An 18625-nucleotide genomic window follows, 5' to 3' on the forward strand; every position below is an offset into this window, starting at 1 on the left:
GGGATGCAGGAATGAACACTACCAAGCTTGGAGACTTAAATGTCAAAGTCATTTTCTTTACTGCAGACCTGCATTCAGGGTATCTACCCTCAGGAATTTCTTCTACAGTGCTTAATTGTTTTATTGGCTTAATGTGGTAGACCCAAAGTATTAAGTGGCCTTATGACATTTTATACAAGACACTACATATCACGTGTGAATATTTGTATAATAGACTTGAGAAATTGTTCTGTTTTGCAATGGATAAATGAGCCTCCCAAAAGCTTGGATGCTCACTTTTGATATTACCCCGCTTTTAACTGATACAACTCTTACTGAATAGTTTTGATCCAGAGTGGATACACAGTAATTTAAATCGTTTAACTCAAACTGTTCGCTGGAACTGTCCAGCGCGGTCACCAAGCTGTTTAAATTAAGGCCGGATGAAGATAATTTGTACATTCAAAGTAAAATAATTGGATGGTTTGTCCCACTTCAACCAGGCAAAAATGATTTTTAATTATGTGCTAATTGTGTTTTAATGGTGTGTGCACTAAATTAAAACGCTATTTCTTTCTTGCTGGCAGCCAGTGTTAAGAAAATGTCGAACATGTGTTTTAGTGGGGCTTTTATTTTTAAGGAGTACACCGGATGTGCTTTTATATAGCGTTGTCCTGCCTGCCTGCAGTGGGACATGTAGCTCAGTGTTCACCATCACGACCAGCTTCAGTGCAGACAGCACGGGCAGAGCAGACTCCTGTCTGGATGGAGGGCAAACCGTCCACTTGATTCGTATCAGTACCCGCGGCTCGCTCCCTGAACGGCATTTGTGAACGTAGTTATTTGTATTTTTTTTTACGGAAAGAGGGGCAGTAGAGCGAGTGTTATTCCGTCGTTGTAATTATGATACCATTATGTTGCATACACAGTCCGTGTGATTTGCTATGGTGATACTACAAGCTACCACAAGCTAGCAGGGGGATTGTTTTGGGAGATACCGTTTTCAGTTACCCATACGCTCACACATGAATTAGACGCTTTTTGTGAATTTTCATCAAGCTGGAACACAAAGGGGAATGTCTAGCCAAGGAGTTAGGAGAAATGGCCCAGTAAAGCTGCGGTTGACAGGTAAGCACATTTAAACCCCCTCCTGCGCCGCTCGGAAACGTTAGCAAGTTAGCCTGCTAGCTAACCAGGCTAACATCTGCTGATGGTGCCGCTGGACACTGGCGCGTGCGTCTTGTGTGATTAAAAATGTCCAATTTCCTATTATATCGTATGTTTCTGTCCAATGCTGCTTATTATTTTACACGAATGTAACCCATGCTAATTTACGAAGCAGCACTGAAAGACAGTCAGTGAGCCTTGCTCTTTAGCAAACATTAGCTGTGACAACAACGCTGTTTGTGTTGCATTAACCTAGCTGGCTAACGCTACTTGGCATCTTAACTGATGGGTTTCTTTCCAAGGTTGTCTTAGAACAAATTTTTAAGCTTAATATTTGTAAGTCTGTGCTAATGTCCACCTATACATGTAGTCTTTCAGCGTAATTTGTGAGGTTGTTATTAATACTTGTTTATCCGTATCGTCATTGAAACGAAACAAGTTACATCTAACCATTAATCATTAGGACTTGATCTCTTCTGTGTAGTCATGTTCTATGAACATCAATGGGGGTACAGGTTATGCTGTTTGTGGCTTCATACTTGGGCTTCAGTGGATGTGGAATCACATTTAATTGTTAAATATCTTATCGCACATTCTGGTGTCATTACTAATAGCCTTGATGTATTTAGAGCATGACTTTAAATGTGCTATATCATAGTTGAACAACATAGAAGAGACATACCGTTAAACTGTGCAGTACACACGTTTATTTGCAGTATGTGCATTTTGTTACAGCTCTGAGATGGCATTTGTAGCATATGTTTAACTTGGATAGATGGATTTATGCAGGGAGCAGATTTCCAGCCCTTCACTCCCATCATCCTCTGGTGGTAGCCACATCCAATGATTAATCTGATGGTGTTGAGAGAACATAAGATTTGTCTCATTGTGAAGAGTCATTTTTACCTCTATTTAGTGAAACACCACACTTACTTTTCAAGAATCCCAATACCAGTAGTGTAACTTCTAATTCCCACAGTACAGCATGACAGGTGTTCTATCATGGTGTGATTTTTCATAGGGTAAGTGAATTAACTCTTTTCTCGTTCAGTGAACAACAGGTTAATTTATGTAGAAAGGTAGAGTACTGTAAGGAGAAATAAACTCTCAAAGCTTAAAAACCTACCCTGCTCGCCTGCCCTGGGTCTCTTTTTTCCCCCTCCATATGGGGAATGGTTTTAAATGGGCTGCAGTGGTCTTCAGACGGAATCCCAGGAATGTGAAACCTCAGAGAGGAAATGTGAGTCTTTCCCGATTATAGACACATCCCCTGTCTGTCCTTCACGAGAGAGAAAGGATAAGGGAAACTGTGTGTGTGATTGTGTGTGTGTGTGAGGAGAGTGAAATTGGGGTTTATATGAGTGACCAGAATTGCTGCTCACACAGTGATGATCGGTGATGCTAAGTCTACATTTAGACTTGTGCATTCATTTGAGCTTTACATTTGTGCTTAGTTGTGGCCACACTTGATTTATAAGTCTGAGACCATGTGCATTTAGACCTAACATTGCATACCAGTCGAAGTCCAGTTTTACTCTGTCTGCTCTGTGGTTTCTGTCATAGTTTGCATGTTTTTTTCTGTCAAGGAGAATTAGAATTTGCTAAACCAAAAGCTTGGATCCAATGAAGTTAACAGATTTGGAACCGATGTGCTTCGTAATAGTTTTTCACAGCATTTGGGTTCCACGTTAATGAAACAGTTTAGTTTGGTAAGCAATATGAATTATTGCCAAGAATTGTTATAGTCATCAAACAAATCCCAGACTGATATGGTTATAATGTGTCTTTGAGATCAAATTCAGTCAAAAAGATTTACTTGTCGTGCTGGTTCATGACTTGTTAAAGTACCATTGAGTGCATGTGTTGCATGCAGTTTGTAGCTTCATCGCCTCTTCCCAGCCTTCATCCCTGGTGGTCACCATACAGTTTCTCCAAGCATGAGCCAAGTCACAGTAAAACAATGGTTCTGTATCAAACTGGGTCTTTCTATCTTGCTAGCACCTCTTTAGTAAACTGTCCTTATCTTAATCTCCATCTTTGGCTGTTTTCTTCATGTGGCTACATGTCTTTGCAGAAGCACTGCCAACACTAGCACTATGCTGTCAGTGCTGTTAATGACTCTTATATCTGTTTCCAACTGGAAACTGCAGAGGCTTTTGGTTTATTTCTTTGCATTTTGCTATTTCAGCCAAAAGTACACACTGCACATAATTTGCAATCATTTTCAGATGCAAGTCTATAAAAAAAATGAACGAAAACTACCATATTGGTTCTGCTGATGCTAATGATTATTTTCATTGTTGATTAATCTGCCAATTATTTTCCTCATTAATCGATTAGGTGTTGGCTCTATAAAATGTTAGAAAACGATGAAAAATATCGGTGACTGTTTTCCAAAGCCCAAGGTGATGTCCTGGAATGTGTTGTTTTGTCCACAAGCCAAAGATATTTAGTTAAAAGTCATAGAAGAGTAAAGAAACCAGGAAATATTCACACTTAATCTGAGAATTTTTACAACCAACCTAATTGGTTATCAAATTAGCTGGCAATTAATTTAATAGTCGACAATTAACTAGTTAATCGTTGCAACTTTAATGCACACTGAATTTGCAGTGTGCTGTTATAGCTTGCCACCTTCACGAGGATCCCTCTCGTCAAGGCCGTGGATTAGAATTTGCGTAGAGTGGGTTTACAGACACTACAGGATCCTGACCAAATTCATCCCCAGTTTAGTCATCCCTCGCTGCATTCAATTGCCACCTTCTAGCTTCTTACAAATGCATTTTTGGAGCTCCTCCTTACGTCTGGAACATTTATCTGGGACAGCTGCTCTTTGATGCTTAAATTAATAATAATAAAAAAAACTTCCTAGTTTGAGTTTGCTGGTAGGCGGCGTGTCACCATGTCCCCACAGAGCTTGCTGCCAAGCTTGTAAAAGCGAACAATCTTGGATTTCGAGAGCTGTTATTCCTAACACTGCAGGGAGCCGACAATTGGTGTAGTTCCCCCTCTGTCTCCTGCGCAGCAACAGTTGGTGTGTGATTTACTGAAATCGAACAGGAATAGAGTGTTTTCCCCTCGCTCTCCTTCACTGGATGGAATCTGGAGTTTCTCAGAGGTGAATGACATGAGATGTACAAGGGGATGAATCCATCGCTCACCCCCTTTTCAAATATGGCTTCTTGGCTGCAATATGCGGCTGCTGCCTGTGCTGTGAGGAAGGGAGTCTGTCTGTGTGATCCATTTCCCCCATTAGCCTCCAGTTGGCATGCAGCAAGCAGGGAATGACTGGAAGAATCATCTCAGGATTCTTCCTGTTCTGTGTGAGCGCGTGACACACAGGCAAGCGAGGGAACCCACATGTACAGTTTTCATTTGCTGTCCTGCTTTTTGTGTGTGCGTGCGTGCGTGCCTCATTCCAACATTTTGGGAGGCTGGTGCTGACGCATATGTGCATTGAAGGGAGGTAAAACCAGGAAGCTAGTGATTAAGATAAAGATCCAGTCTCTGTTCCTGGCCCAGCCTTAGCACCAAGGAAGACTGCATTTCAGGGAAGTTATCAGGGACCACTGTCTCAGCATTCATAGTCAGCTCTCACAAAGTGCAGCTGTGTGTGTCAGCTTGTTTGTATGTGCAAGCTTAATGCTTGTGTTTCCAAACAGAAGACAAACACACACTTTAACGCCCACAGGCACTCAGACACACAGACACACTCAATTGAGCTTACTGTCAGCACGCAATGTGGAGCTAAATTAGGGCTGTCAGCTTCCTAAAATATTAGGAATGAATGTTACATAGAGTGTGCTGTGGTGATGGTGAGAAACCGATGAGAGTTGTCAAGTTATAAGTTATGATGCTCATGTGGAGTTGAACGACATCTGGGCATTATGGATAAGCTTTGTTCTGTTAGAATGATTTAAAAATGTATGATGTGATGCATTTATCTTGTTAAATGGTAAATATTTACTGCCTTTTGTTTGTTTTTTTGCTCAACCAAGTAAAACCTGAAATGAGAGGAAATGGTCCCCTCTGTTTGTTTTAATCTGGCAGTGTGTTAAATGTTAAATATGCCTTTGCGTTTAAAATCAGTCTCCCTGCTCTTCTCTGACTCACTTCTTCATCCTCACCTTGATGGATTAAGTTGGTTGTGTTATTTCTGCTTGCCAGGTTTGCTGGCCTCCCTGTATGATTTGAATGAAAGCTGATTACATCACGGTAGTCACATTTAATCAACACATTGTGAGCTGCTGGTAGTGTGGGGATTTGGACTATGCATGTGGTGTAATTTATTTTGTTACGTCTAAGCTGTTCCTTTTCCAAGTGGATTTTTTCCCCCTCTTTAAACAATACAGAGTTTTGACAGTTGAAATGTGGACCAGAGTTAGTGATTATGATTCATCAGCACACACAATGGACGTGAGTCATACTGTGACGTGTTTGTGGTGTTGCTCTGTGTTTTATGTATCCCTGGCACCAGCTTTATTTAGGAACAAGCAATGCTCCGGCAGAAAGTGCAGTTTGACCCAGTTATGAGGCAATTAATAGGCACTGCTCATCATTTCTTACTCTCACAGAAATCACCTTGAAGATACTGGGCTTTTCTTAAGAGTTTTTGCTTAATAAATCTACATTTTTTTTGATACCGCACACATATTGAGAAATATCTTTAAAAATATCAGCTGCACAAATAGCATTGATGATGAACCAGTGCATTTCCAGAAAACAAAACATCTGGCCTCAGGAAAGATGAGAGAAGGTAATCTGCTAATGTGGTGCAGAGTCAAGCCCATAGCATAAGGATGGACCCATGTAGAAGGCTGCTTGTAAACCTGAGCTACCCAGACACTCAGATAAGTAAGCCTTAGCTGTTCAGTATGCACCTCATATCTCTACTTCACCACATTGAAAAAGCAGTGTGTTGTTTGGGGAGGGCAGTGGGCGATTCGTCTTCGCAGTCCACTGCCTTTTTGAAGTCTGTGGTTCAGTGCTTGTGCTGTTTAAGACAGCTTGCACAAAAGTATGATGTGTTCAAGCCTACATGCTCATTTCCATACTGCTTACCTCCGGCTTTCCTCTTTCTGGAACCAGATACTTCCTCTTTGACTTGACTCCCTGTTTTTCTGAGCCTGTCTGTCAGTGGGATTTCTGAATATGCAGTGTAGCACAATGTGGTATGCTTCGTCTTCAGACATGTGAGGGTCAGATAATAGATGTACTGTACACGCTTGCTTGGTGACCTGTGTGTGTGTGTGTGCGTGTGTGTGTGTGTGTGTGTGTGTGTGCGCGCGCTTCATGAAGCATTTTGCATTTGATCTGCCAAGACGAGAGAGCAGCCCAAGTGGGGCAGTCCCCCACTGCTGCTGTCAGCCCTTCTGTCATCATCTCTCCCTCCATCCATTATCTCATGTCCATATTTTTCTTATATCTCCTATCATCTCTTCTCCGATAACATATTTTCTCTGTTGTTAAAGTCCTCTATTAAAGCCCTGACACACCAAGCTGACGCATAGCCGTCGGGCTGTCAGTGAGCGTCTGTCGCCCTAGTTCCACCAGTCAGACCTTGTCAGTTTTTTTCTCAGCTGATTCAGCATGTTGAATAGGCTGAGAAAAAATCAGAATCGGCAGCCTTTTGTTAAATAAAGTCAATCTGATTGGCAGTTAAGCTCAGTGCACCAAAAGGGAAACGGAAGTGAGGAAAGAGAACAACTGGCCTTCTGTCACTTGTGATATGAGGTAAGGGTTTTTTTTTGGCTATTGAGTTCAATAAGCAGAAACGGTTCTTGTTTGTGTTACTTTTCCCTTGTGATTGGCAAATATCCTTTGTTCACTCAACATCAGGTTTAGTGTGTGCCCAAATATAAAACACAAGTTGCAGCTTCATTTTTCATAGACACAAAAAATTTAAATTTTGATCAAATTAAAGTGGAAGTTTGAGATCTCATTAGGGGTGTAATGGTACACAAAAGTCATCATTCAGTTCATACCCTGGTTTAGAAGTCACGATTCAGTTTGGGATTGGTACAGTGGAAACGCACCCCAATAGATGAGGATACGATTATTTTCATTTATTTTTGAACAGACAGTAGTGCAAGTGTCAAAGACAGACAAAATCCGCCTGCTAGGGACTGAGGTAAAATTTTGTCCAGTGGCAGCTTTGGTGAACTTTTTTCAATGTAAAAAGAAGGAACATTACAAACGCTTCTGTACAAACACTGAAAAACCCTTTGCCAGAAGGCGACAGGTCACAGCAGGCTATAAAACTGAAAAGCATCTGTTATTCTGTGAAACTGAAAATACCAAAAAACACAGTATAATGAAAAATAAAATAAAATAATATCTGTGCATGAGGAGGTGTGTTTTAATTAGTTCCATCTTTGCTATATTTAAACATCCAACACCCCAAAACATTTACCATCCCAGTGATCAACTCATCTGGGTGATGCTGTGGAATGTGCGTCCGCATGTTGGGTGTGTTCCCAGTCACAGCTCTTACAACTGTGGAGCAAAGCCGACACGGTCTGTTGTAGCTGACTGGGAACCCACAGGCAGGTCTTCCAACTTGGGCGTTTCTTTAGCGCTCGCCATAGTGTGACTGACACACATGCTAATCAGCTGGTTTAGCTAACCTCAGCATATGGTTAGGGCATGTGGTTATTATGGGTCAGTGATGTATCGGATATAGTATACCACGTGGGATGTATAAAATGACTGTATCGCGAACATTCTCTCACTCGCTCCTGGGGCTCTCTCCTTCTAACAGACACACACAAAAATGAAGACTCACAAACATGATATGTCACACACAGTCTTCCGTCTACCCCAATCATTTTCTCTTGAGGGATAGTGTGAGCAGGCGAGGTATGTTTCTTATCTGCAAATCATCATGTTTAACGCCACTGCGTTAACAGTTTAACTTAATGAGATTAGTGATAGCTTTAGCAGAGGAAGTGTTTCTTTGTAACTGTAGGGATCCAGACCGTGACTATTTAGTTTCATTTTGTGACCATGGTGCACCACTGCAACTTGCAAACACTATAGAGTGCCTCAGGAATGAGTCCTAAAACCTGGAAATCAGTTAGCATTTCTGCACTCCCGATTCCTACGTCTCAAAGTCAGTGGGGTTTTGGAATGGGTTTTTGGTTAGATGTCTGAAATAAAGTCTGTGTGTGTGTTCTATGACACAAAATGCGTCAGTAAATAAATACTCTGACAGTAGCAAAACACACTTGTAAGTTTAAAAAAAGCAGTTGCTAACAAGTGGCTAAGTGAGACTACAGAACGTCATCATGCAGAACATGTCTTTACAGCTGTGCAGTGGGGGCGACATTAAGACATGCCACTTATTCAGCATTATTATAACAGTACTGTATTTACCTTAATAATAAAAATATTTTATTTAACTTTATTCTAACAGTACCGCATTTAACTCTATTATGACAGTACCTACTTTATTTAACTCTGTTGTCACTGTAGTTCATTTAATAATTTTGTGTTTTAGTAGTCTACAGTACTTTGGAGGATTTTTCAGAATATTTCAATATTTATCATTTATTGCCATATAGCCTAAAAATATTGTGATGTTATTTTCAAGCCATATTGCCCCGCCCTATTTTAAAGGTTTCCTGGTGGGGCAATAAGACTTGGACTTTGGTTCCACATTACGTGCGTCTGCTTGCACTGGACTTGGACCCCTTTACCATGATGAGTCGGTACAAATACACAAACTGTTAAAGCCCAAGATTCCGGTTAGTTTCAAATGAGAGAAACGGAAACCAATACGTCATTCTAGTACTTCTTATAGTGCAGCTGTTGCAATCTAATTATAAAAGAAGTGTGATCTTGAAGTAAGGGACCAAATACAGAACTGTCCTGTACCAGCAATAACACTGGGTAATAAATCTAACATTAGTGAGAAGTCAGGCACAAGAAACACTCTTCATACTGATGATATATGCAATGTTTCTGATTTTGATGGGCTGCATTTGAATGCCAAAACACTGAAGGCTGTCATTTTGTGTTTGAATCAGTCGCCGTGGGCATTTGAGGCAGAAGTTAGTGCTAGACTCTTTGTGTAAACTACTCTTAGTTTATGGGATGCATGCCTCTGTCTAAAAATGCATGCTCTGTGGCAAGAATAATTGGGCTAGTTAATGACCTTTGTTTTATTTGCAGTGACTGATTTAGTTGAGTCACCTGGCTGTGAATGAAATACCGTCTAGCGTAAATATTCAGTGCTATAGATTAGTCTGTGTGCACAGTCCTTGTCAAGAAAGAGATGATGCTCTTGTAACTGTGTGTGTCTGAATGTCTGCTTGTCTGCTTGATCTTGCCTCTAGCATTTGGGGTCACTGTGTTGTGGTTAGGTTTTGTAGAGCAGTACAGAGCTCTATACCCAAACTTCCTCCAGCTCTGTTTAGTCTACAGCACCGGCATATACTTCAATTGACCACACGCACACTACTCTGGTTCTATACACTCATTCAGTGTTCATGTGGCCCTTGTCATCATCAGGAAACATTTATTTTCACTTTGTGATGCAGCTGTCCCAGCTGTATTTATCCTTTCTTTTATCAGTATATCTAAAAGGAAAATACAGGGGGTTAACAGTTTTCAGATGCAGCAGACCACACGAAATTATGTTGCATGTTGTGCTTAATTTGTTGTAAAAACATGAGGAATTCTCACTGCTTTGTTGTAATCCCAAAGAAACTTATATATTTCATTTTCACATATCCTTACTTAACCTCCAAATGATAAGCAAAATCCTTTTAATTAAAATACAAAATACATGTGGTTTATTGTCCAGGTGTCTGAAATAGGGACCCGCTGTCTCTAAGTTATAAAATAGAGGGATGGTGAAACACGAATTGACACGAATGATTTTGCGGCATGATTAGAGATATTATCCTGATTGCCAAGTGTAGCACTCTTTCTTCTCAGTTGCTTTACTGCTGAATGTTACTGTATGTGACACCAGTGTGATGCTGTCAAGTTCAAGTAATGTATAATCAATGAGAGGGTTTGTTAATGTTGAGGGCACCTTTGTTGTGACACTCTTATCCAGCATGTGACTTTGCCTGTATGATACTTACACAATAAAGTAGTTAAGATCACCTTGTGGATCAGCAGTGTTGTTGCTGGCTGACCTATTTTTCTTTCTTTTTCAATAATCTGCAGACAGTGAGTCAGAGTCAGTGCAGTATTTCAACCCAAGACTCACCTGGCTGGCAGTAGCTCAGGTACAGCTGCCTGGTTACTGTGATGCCCACGAACATCTGTCTTGCATTTCATCTCTGTGTAACACACCAGAGTCTCAATAAGTCAACCTAAACTAACTGCCATTTACGTCTGATCAGGTTTTGATGATTTGTCAAAAAGAATCACGATCTCATTTTCATGGTCTCCTCCCACTAACGTGCAGATGACCAACGGAGGCTGGTGGCAAGCTGAGGCGACAAATTCCTAATGTAAAGTTTGTACGCAATTGCAGTTCATAGATTATATTGATGCTGAATTGACAAGAACAGTGTTGACATATGACACCTTTTTATCTTGTGTTTCTAGAATTATGTGTTGTTTTTTAAATTTTAGAAATTGTTAATACGTCACGTCTCTTAAAGGGAGTTTGGTGTAATATTTCCCACAACGAGCAGAATGGGGATTAATCTCAAAGGGAATCTAGTTGTAGTCTTGCACATAGTGACCGTGCAAGATCCCAGGTCTTTGCCAAATCTCATGGAATGTGACAAAAAGTCTCACATTGTCTTAAGATGTGACAGGGTGTCAGACTTAAGTCTTCCAAAAAGTATTTTCAAAGTCTTCTAGTGAATAGTAGGCATGGATCTACTTGCACCAACATGGTGCTGGTATCTTGCTTTCTCCATTTTTTATGTGACAAATGTATTTTGACAGTCCCTGAAATTTTATTGTATCCACACAACAAACACATTTTATTATTGCAGCCCCTGAATCCAAGAATTTATCAAGAGGCACCCTTTTCCCCATTTCCTCCTTCCCCTGTTCATCTTCAAATCACCCCATGAAATGAAGCTTTTGGTATGTGTTTTTGTTTTGGGTTTTGGCATCACTGATGCTGATTTACGGGGATGTAATTCCATAATGCGGGTGAAAAGGGAACACAGAGCTCTGCACAGCTTGTGGTCATCTCACTTTCTGCTCTGCGCTCACATTTCATGCTGTGGGGGGACCCCCGGGTCTCTGGTGTGTCGAATTATACCCTCTCGTTTCGTTGATACATTTGTTTTCAGTTGACTTGTGGAGTTTCCTATTAGGTTTAGCACATTTAACACGACCACAGCAAAGCAGTCTTTAAGGAGCATTGCTCTGGAGAGATGTCAGCTGAGTGCTGCTGGTCAACCCTCTATTAACTCAAGATGGATGCTACTTGATATCTGATCGAGCCGTAATGATTTGTTTTGAAACATTACTGTTCGAAATGACAAATTCATGCTGGCTTAGCATTTTTAGGCACCGTCTGTGTATCTCAACACAGCACTGTGTTTTGGAAGAATTTGGCATCTTAGGAGACTGTGACTCAGTAATGAAATCTCACAGGGCGCTGCCAGTCTCATAACTCAGCTTTACTGTTCTCCACTCATGACCTGCGTTTTACCACGCAACACACAGGGAGCTGAGATGCTTTCAACTTGATCAAAACCTTCCGTGAATAGGATATTTGGCTGAAAGCTGGATCCAGGGAACCATTGTATATGGCACATATGCTATTCTTTCATGGTTTCTCACATTATAGCTTATAAATATGCCTTTTCTCTAGAAAGCTTTTTACACCTTTGTTCTTAGACTTTGGTTGTTTCAGTCAGTCCGTAGTTTTATCTGCTTTTCAAATTACTTTTGAACTTGGTGGCATCAGCGTACTTCTGAGCAGGAAAATGGAAAGACTGAACACCTCACTATTGCATAACAGGCTCTGACTGGAAAGGAGGTGGTCTTCAATATGCAGAATACATTAAACTTTCCAAGTGCTTCAGGAGGATTTTCCTGCAGAATATGGGGAAGAAATATCACCTTTTCTTTTCGCGGGCCAAGAGCATAATATTTCTGACAGCCTCTGAGAATTATGAGGGGAGGCAAAAACTTGAGTCTTAAAAATAAAATTTGGAACATGTGAAACGGCAGGTAATTGGTCTACATATGTGATTTCTCTGCAGTGTTGCTCTTAACTGCATCCTGCCTATCCCTCTTCCTTTCACTGCCTGAACTCTCTACCTCCCCACTGCAGCGTCTCATCATGTGTCTCTGTATCCTGTATATGATGGTGTACGTCTCTTCAGTCTTTTACTGTCTTTTCTTTCTTGAACAGGATGTCCCTCATCTCTCTGTCGTTTCTCTCTCTTCCTTCCTCTCCCTCACTCACCCCCGGATCTAGTCCAGACAGCTGACAGACGACGCTGACGGTGTGGCTACAGTTCGGTGTTTTGTTTTTTTTAAATCTGTTCTCAACTTGTGGTGCATACACACACACATGTGTATACACAAACTTACACGTATACTCACTTCCTGTACCGGTCCCTTATCGCAGTGCAGTACTTAATATTTGTAAACGTTTGTTTGGGGACCCTAAGGAGTCTCTTACTCTGAGAAAAAACTAATAAATAAATTCTTTATCCTTTATTCACTGAACTGACAATGGTAGTTGTATGTCACATCACCATATTTTACTCTTTTACAGTGCTGATAATTCTACAGTTTAATACCAAACCAACAGAGAACATTATACCAAATCAATAAAAATATTTATGTGTATAAAAATTTAGAAATCTTTGAAAAATCCTAAAATGAAAAGCACGGCATTGAGGCCAAGAATGCTAGTAATGCTAGCATGGTTGGCCTCTCTCTCTGTCTTTCTGTAAGACACTATTTTGCCTTTATCTTCAGTAAAGCAATGTGAATGCAGGCATGTTACAGTAAATGAAAACTGAAATTAAAAGAAACACCACAACCCCCAATGATTAAACAAAATAAAACTGAAACAAACTGAAGCTAAACTGGAGTGTTGTTATAATGAAACAAAATAAAATAGAAACCTGTTTATCGCCCCCATTATTGCCTATTCATGTTTCTGTGATTCCCAGAAATTGAAAAATGTCAGTGTGCAAATTCAAAGAGCGCCCATCACTGTTGCCAGGCTAGAGTTGTAAATATTAAGCAGTTTTTTGCCTGTGAATACAGTTAAGGCTTTTCACTTTTCAGTTGTGCTTTTTTTAAACCCAACTGAAGCAGGAAGGCAGGTTAGACTTTAAGGATCACACTTTCCTCCCCCTCACTGTTCTCCTGCTACTGTTTCTGTGGTCAGACTGCCCACCACTGTGTGTGAGTGTGTGTCTGGTAGACCACTCAGCATGTCTACTGTACGGACACGCAAAGACATACACACACTCACGTACACTGCCCCTCAGATTGCATCCCCCTCTCTCTGAGTCTGTGTTTTCAGTTTCAGTGTGGGAGAGAGACAGTCGGAGGACGTGAGCGATGCAGTGGTTTATATCGTGGAGATGAGGATCAAGTAGCTCGGACGGCGCCGGCGTGCCACAGCATCCCACTCCACTCAGCATAATCACAATAACAGCAGGATTTCCCACCTGTTTACAAAAGTTCAGAAGTAAAGAACAGTGTTTCCTTGCATGCTTTCTGTTGTGCACTAGAAATAAATTATTTGACCCCTCGTTCAGCGACTAAAGGCGTGTTCTGGTGCTTCTTCTGATTTAGGGGGAATTACTGAGTTGGGTTTTTTTTGAGAGAGAGAAACCTAGAGCTTTCATGCTTGTTATAGATGGACACCGTGGAGCTACACTCTCAGGCCAATTTGTGGACTTTGTTGCATTCGTCAAGGCTGTTTTTCATATTTGTTATTGTCAGAGATTTCACAACAGTTTGCAACATACATGGCAATCCAACTGCTTGATGACAAGTTTACAGTTTGAATCTGTTTCTCAATATAGCTGTAAAAACAACAGCCCAAAGCAGTGCTTTATGAGACTTTTATAGAGATAGCCACAAGGGTAGAGCTATTTGCAACATAAGAGAAAAGAGTGTGAAGTTTGATACTGGGGGAAAAAAACTTGGCTGTTTTGGCATGATGTGGAGGTCAGTAATTGGGCTCTAATCATTTGCATGAAATTGGGAATAAGAGTGAAGAGTTTTGCGTGCAATTGATGTTCCCCCATGCTAATACAAGTACTGTCCTCCTTTAGAAGCTCAGGGGTTGGATTATTGTAGTCCAGAGACGTTTTCTCATGAGGTCTGGAGTTTCCCCTTCACATACCTAGCACACAACGGGGGATTGTCCATGCCAGATAGGTTCTCACCTACTTGAAATAATGTGTTAGGTTAATACGAGGAGTGGTGCCTGGGTAGAGTGTGCAGGAGGCAGGACATGACGCAAAAACTACACCGCCTTGCCTCAGATTATACCACATTAAGGTAGCCAGATCTTAGTTTGATCATAAACAATCAACTGTTGTGCCATTCCTTGAATTTGTCTAACGATTTTGACTTCAGTCCTTATCGGCAAAGGTTCCCGAATCTCATTGTTTCTCCAGTTGGACATTTTTGTTGGTGTCCTCATTTAACTTGGATGTTTGTATTCTTCTTGTTTTACGCCAGTCACATGTCATCAACCCTACTCGCTTGCAGTGAGTCCTCCGGACAATGACCTGCTCTATTCACATATGGGTTCAATCACTTTGGACTTTGTACAAGAGCGCAGGCAGGGTAAAGTCACTTTAATGTCCAGTCCAACTGATTCAGACATTTGTTTTCTCACACACAGCTCCTGCGGCTAACGTCTAGATAAGTCCAGGGTTGCAGTCCATATGTGACAGGGACTCATGTAAGCTAAATGTGGTCAGTGTCGTGTTATTGCTGTCCTGTTATAGATGTGCTTCTGTGCCACACTTGACCACTCTCCACCCACAGACAACAAAAAGCCCTGGACTCCACCATCCAACTCTGCCAGCTGAATATTTATGTGTACACAGAGATGAGGAAAACTACTGCAGCCGAAAGTAACCTCTCACCATGTCATTCATACTTGGAGTGACAGGAAACGTGGCAAACACCGCCTCATCTCTCTCTCTGTCTGTTGCTGCACTGTCTGCCTCCTTTACCTCTATCGCCACAGTAGCAGTCTGTCTGGCACCATCCCGTCTCACACTTCTAACCACTTGCCTCCAAGGTCGCACCTCAGGCCGTGTTCTTTTGTCACAGTTTAGTGAACGGAAAAACAACATAAATACAGAGATACTTGGTACAACTGGCATTTACTGTATGTAAGGCATATTTAAGACGGAGACACATTCTAGTGACTTGGCACTTCTCTGGTGGCTGGGCCATATTGTCAGTGGGTGAGCCTGATGGTGACTGGTGACATATGGGCTGTCATATGTTCATATGCACAAGAGCAGGCAGTGTCTATATGGCACACTATCTGTTTGAGACAGCAGACTACAACTGGTTCAGGTTCTTTTTTTACTGTAGTCTAACTCACATATGAGCCAGTTTCACTGTGCGTCCATTTGTTTGAGTCTGAAACATATGAACAACATGGATTTGTGGGTGAATTGTAATTTATTTGATCCTTACATGACAGCTGTTAAAAAGGCCAAAGCTGTAAAAGAAGAGGATGAGCCTTTAAAACTTGCTATGTTGGCGGTATTTGATCCGGAACAATTTCACAGTTTGAGGAACTTGAACAAGTTCCAATAGATTTTGACAGTAAGCCAAATTGAACTGTCTGACAAAACACAAGACGCTGAATGGGGGATTAGCAATGGGGAACTTTTTTGTTGTTGTTGGCAGGGGCCAAGTTTCATTTATTAAAACAAAACCAAAATATGAGTTTGCTTAAATTTGTGTTGTGTAAAAGCTGTTATTAACTGGATGGACTGCCTGCCTCCTAGTGCCACATCATAGCACAGCACAGTGTCTTACTTTGTAGCACTCCTCTTGTATGTTAGTGCCTTATAAGGGCATACTCAATGCTTATTTAGATTTGATATGTTGTATATTCACCGTGTCAGGCTTGTAGGAATTAAAATATCTAAGTAAGTAATATATAGTAAGTGTGTGCATGCTGCCTTTGTGAAGTCTAATGTAGAAAACATTTTGTTTGACATGTAGGCTGTCCCTTGTTGTCCTCAGTTTTGCTCTCGAAGTGCTTGTGGGATGCGGTGATAACTGCCATGTTGTATTACCCACTAGTGCATCTCCTTCTCCCTCCATCACCGCCTCTCCTCTTTATCGTTCTGTCTTTTACTCTGTGCTGCTTAATTTTCCTCCTCATATTTCTCAGCCTTCTTCTTCTCTTTTATTTGTCCCTATCCTCTCTTCCATCACTGCAGTTCTCCTCTTTTATTGCTCTCTTTTCCTCTTCTTAGTGCTCTCTAGATCTCCACCTCCCCACCCCAACCTCTGAATACTGTTTTCCACTTCATAATCATGGTCGTCATCTTCCTCTGCCCCTGTCTTCTCTTATTCCCTTGTTTCTAAGGACTAATCATGCATACATAGACAGTTAGTAAGTTAATCCTGGCATCCACATGGGAATGAACACACACTTATGCAAAAATGTGGCATAGACGTATACACTATCTTTTGTTCTCATGAACAGACAAACACACACTCACATTCTTGCAGGACTAACAAAGAATGATATAGTAGTTCTGGTTTGAAGCACCTTTATGAGCTGAATAAGCTTTGGCGTAATGCCTGCTAATAGCGCATCCTCACAACTGTGGCTGTTTTTAAGATTATGCAAATAGATAAATATTATATTTTTAAATATTAAATACAGTTTGGTTGAACCTTAAACCTCCAGCACACATAATCACAACAAGCAACACCGTTTTCCATGTTATTGATGCTGTATTTTGTCCTGACCTTAAGGGCTGTCCACACCAAGAACAATAAGTATAACAATAACGATGTGAGCATCCATACTGATTAACGATAACATTCTGTAAACCATGGCACCAAGCACGCGCTGCACGCTTCAGCTGTGTTTGCAACCTTCCAGAGTTAGCTATTTATAATCCTCATCTCCGTAAATATAACAGAACACTTACCACTGATTCTAAGGGTGAGCCCGATTGCGTCCCAAATGTCCTTCTTTTAGAAAGCTTTTAAAAAGACTGTTTTATCAAACCAGTGCATTTTTTTGAACTTCAATAATGAGTCTCTCCAAATTGTCATCTGCCATGTCGAACGTGATGCCCTGTACATTAAGATGGAGTGTGATTTGTCAGTGTTTTTATCGTTCTTCAAATCACTCTCAAAGTGATCCCAAAGATTTCATTTGCCGTTGTTGCAGGTCATTATAGTTTTGGTGTGGACTCTGCCATTTCACATGAGGTAGAGCGATTTTTTTTAAACAATATAACGATAGCTATTGTCGTTCTTGTTGGGGACGGCCCCTTAGCCTCATTACAATGCAAGGAAAACCCTCATCCAATCCAAACCCACATCATTTGACCTTATGTGAATCATATGCAATGGTCTCTTGCTCTTAAATACTGACAAGAATGGCCTTTACTGCATTCCTGAGACAGCTGCTGCATGAATCATATAGAGTACCGTCCAGCAGCTTGTGCTCATAAAGAGGCTGGACTAACTTACATCAGCTAAAGCACGTGCAGATGAAATAAGCCATCTCCCAGCTGTAACACTGCGTCTACACAGGAGGCGTAGCGTGAGCAGCACCTCAACAGAGCAGCAACTTAAGTGCTCCGTGTGTGTCTACACAGGTTGCATTTAGGCACAGTCTTGAGTGTAGGTCACCTGCATTTGGAAGCACTCAGTTTCTGACTCGCTGTAGTTACACACCTAAATGGGAGAAACCACCTTTTCTTTGTTGGTTATCTGGCTTCCTCAGTGTACAGGCCAAAATACTTCCACATACTGCTTTTCAGATGCTTCTGTGAAGTGTTTGTCCGATCAGCATGGCTTTGCTTGGTAGTTACCTCCTCCATTTTTACGTGTTAGCCAAGTTTACTGATAGGTTAATAGGGCATGCGGTAAGCTGATAGCAACTGAAATACACAGTTAAAAAACCTCCCCCACAGACACACTGTTAATGTACCAAATGAGTCATATGGGAATGACTTTCCTGTGGTATGATATTACACCTGACTGTATCTAAATCCAATGTCCGCTTCCTGTATGCGTATTCCATTTACTTTGTGACTCAGTCTTTAGATGAGCTTGATTCCCTCCGGCTTATTTCCTCCCCCTTAATTCTTTTCTTTCTTTATCCCTCCCTCCATCCTTTTCTCTCTGCTTCATGTCACCTTTCTTCTTTGGTTTCCTACCACCCAAACCCTCCATCTGTTCATTGTGTGGCAGCTTGCCTCCACCTAAAAACTAATTTAGCTTACTCCCTGTGTTCCCAATTTCAGTCTCTCTACACATCACTTCCTTTCCCTATCTGGCCATTGCTCTTAAT

At 41.1% G+C, this 18625-nt stretch overlaps 1 protein-coding gene across 1 annotated transcript in view; it reads left to right on the forward strand.

The window, feature by feature from the left end:
- The first annotated feature begins 684 nt into the window (after positions 1-684).
- LOC126389725 (E3 ubiquitin-protein ligase SMURF2-like) overlaps positions 685-18625 on the forward strand; it is a 71935-nt gene continuing 53994 nt past the window's right edge. The window contains exon 1 of the mRNA XM_050043551.1: positions 685-1107. Coding sequence (XP_049899508.1) covers positions 1056-1107 — 52 coding nt within the window. The 5' untranslated portion in view covers positions 685-1055. The remainder of the gene's footprint in view (positions 1108-18625) is intronic.

The sequence above is a fragment of the Epinephelus moara genome, chromosome 5 (assembly GCF_006386435.1).
Source record: "Epinephelus moara isolate mb chromosome 5, YSFRI_EMoa_1.0, whole genome shotgun sequence".
NCBI classification, from domain to species: Eukaryota; Metazoa; Chordata; class Actinopteri; order Perciformes; family Serranidae; genus Epinephelus; species Epinephelus moara.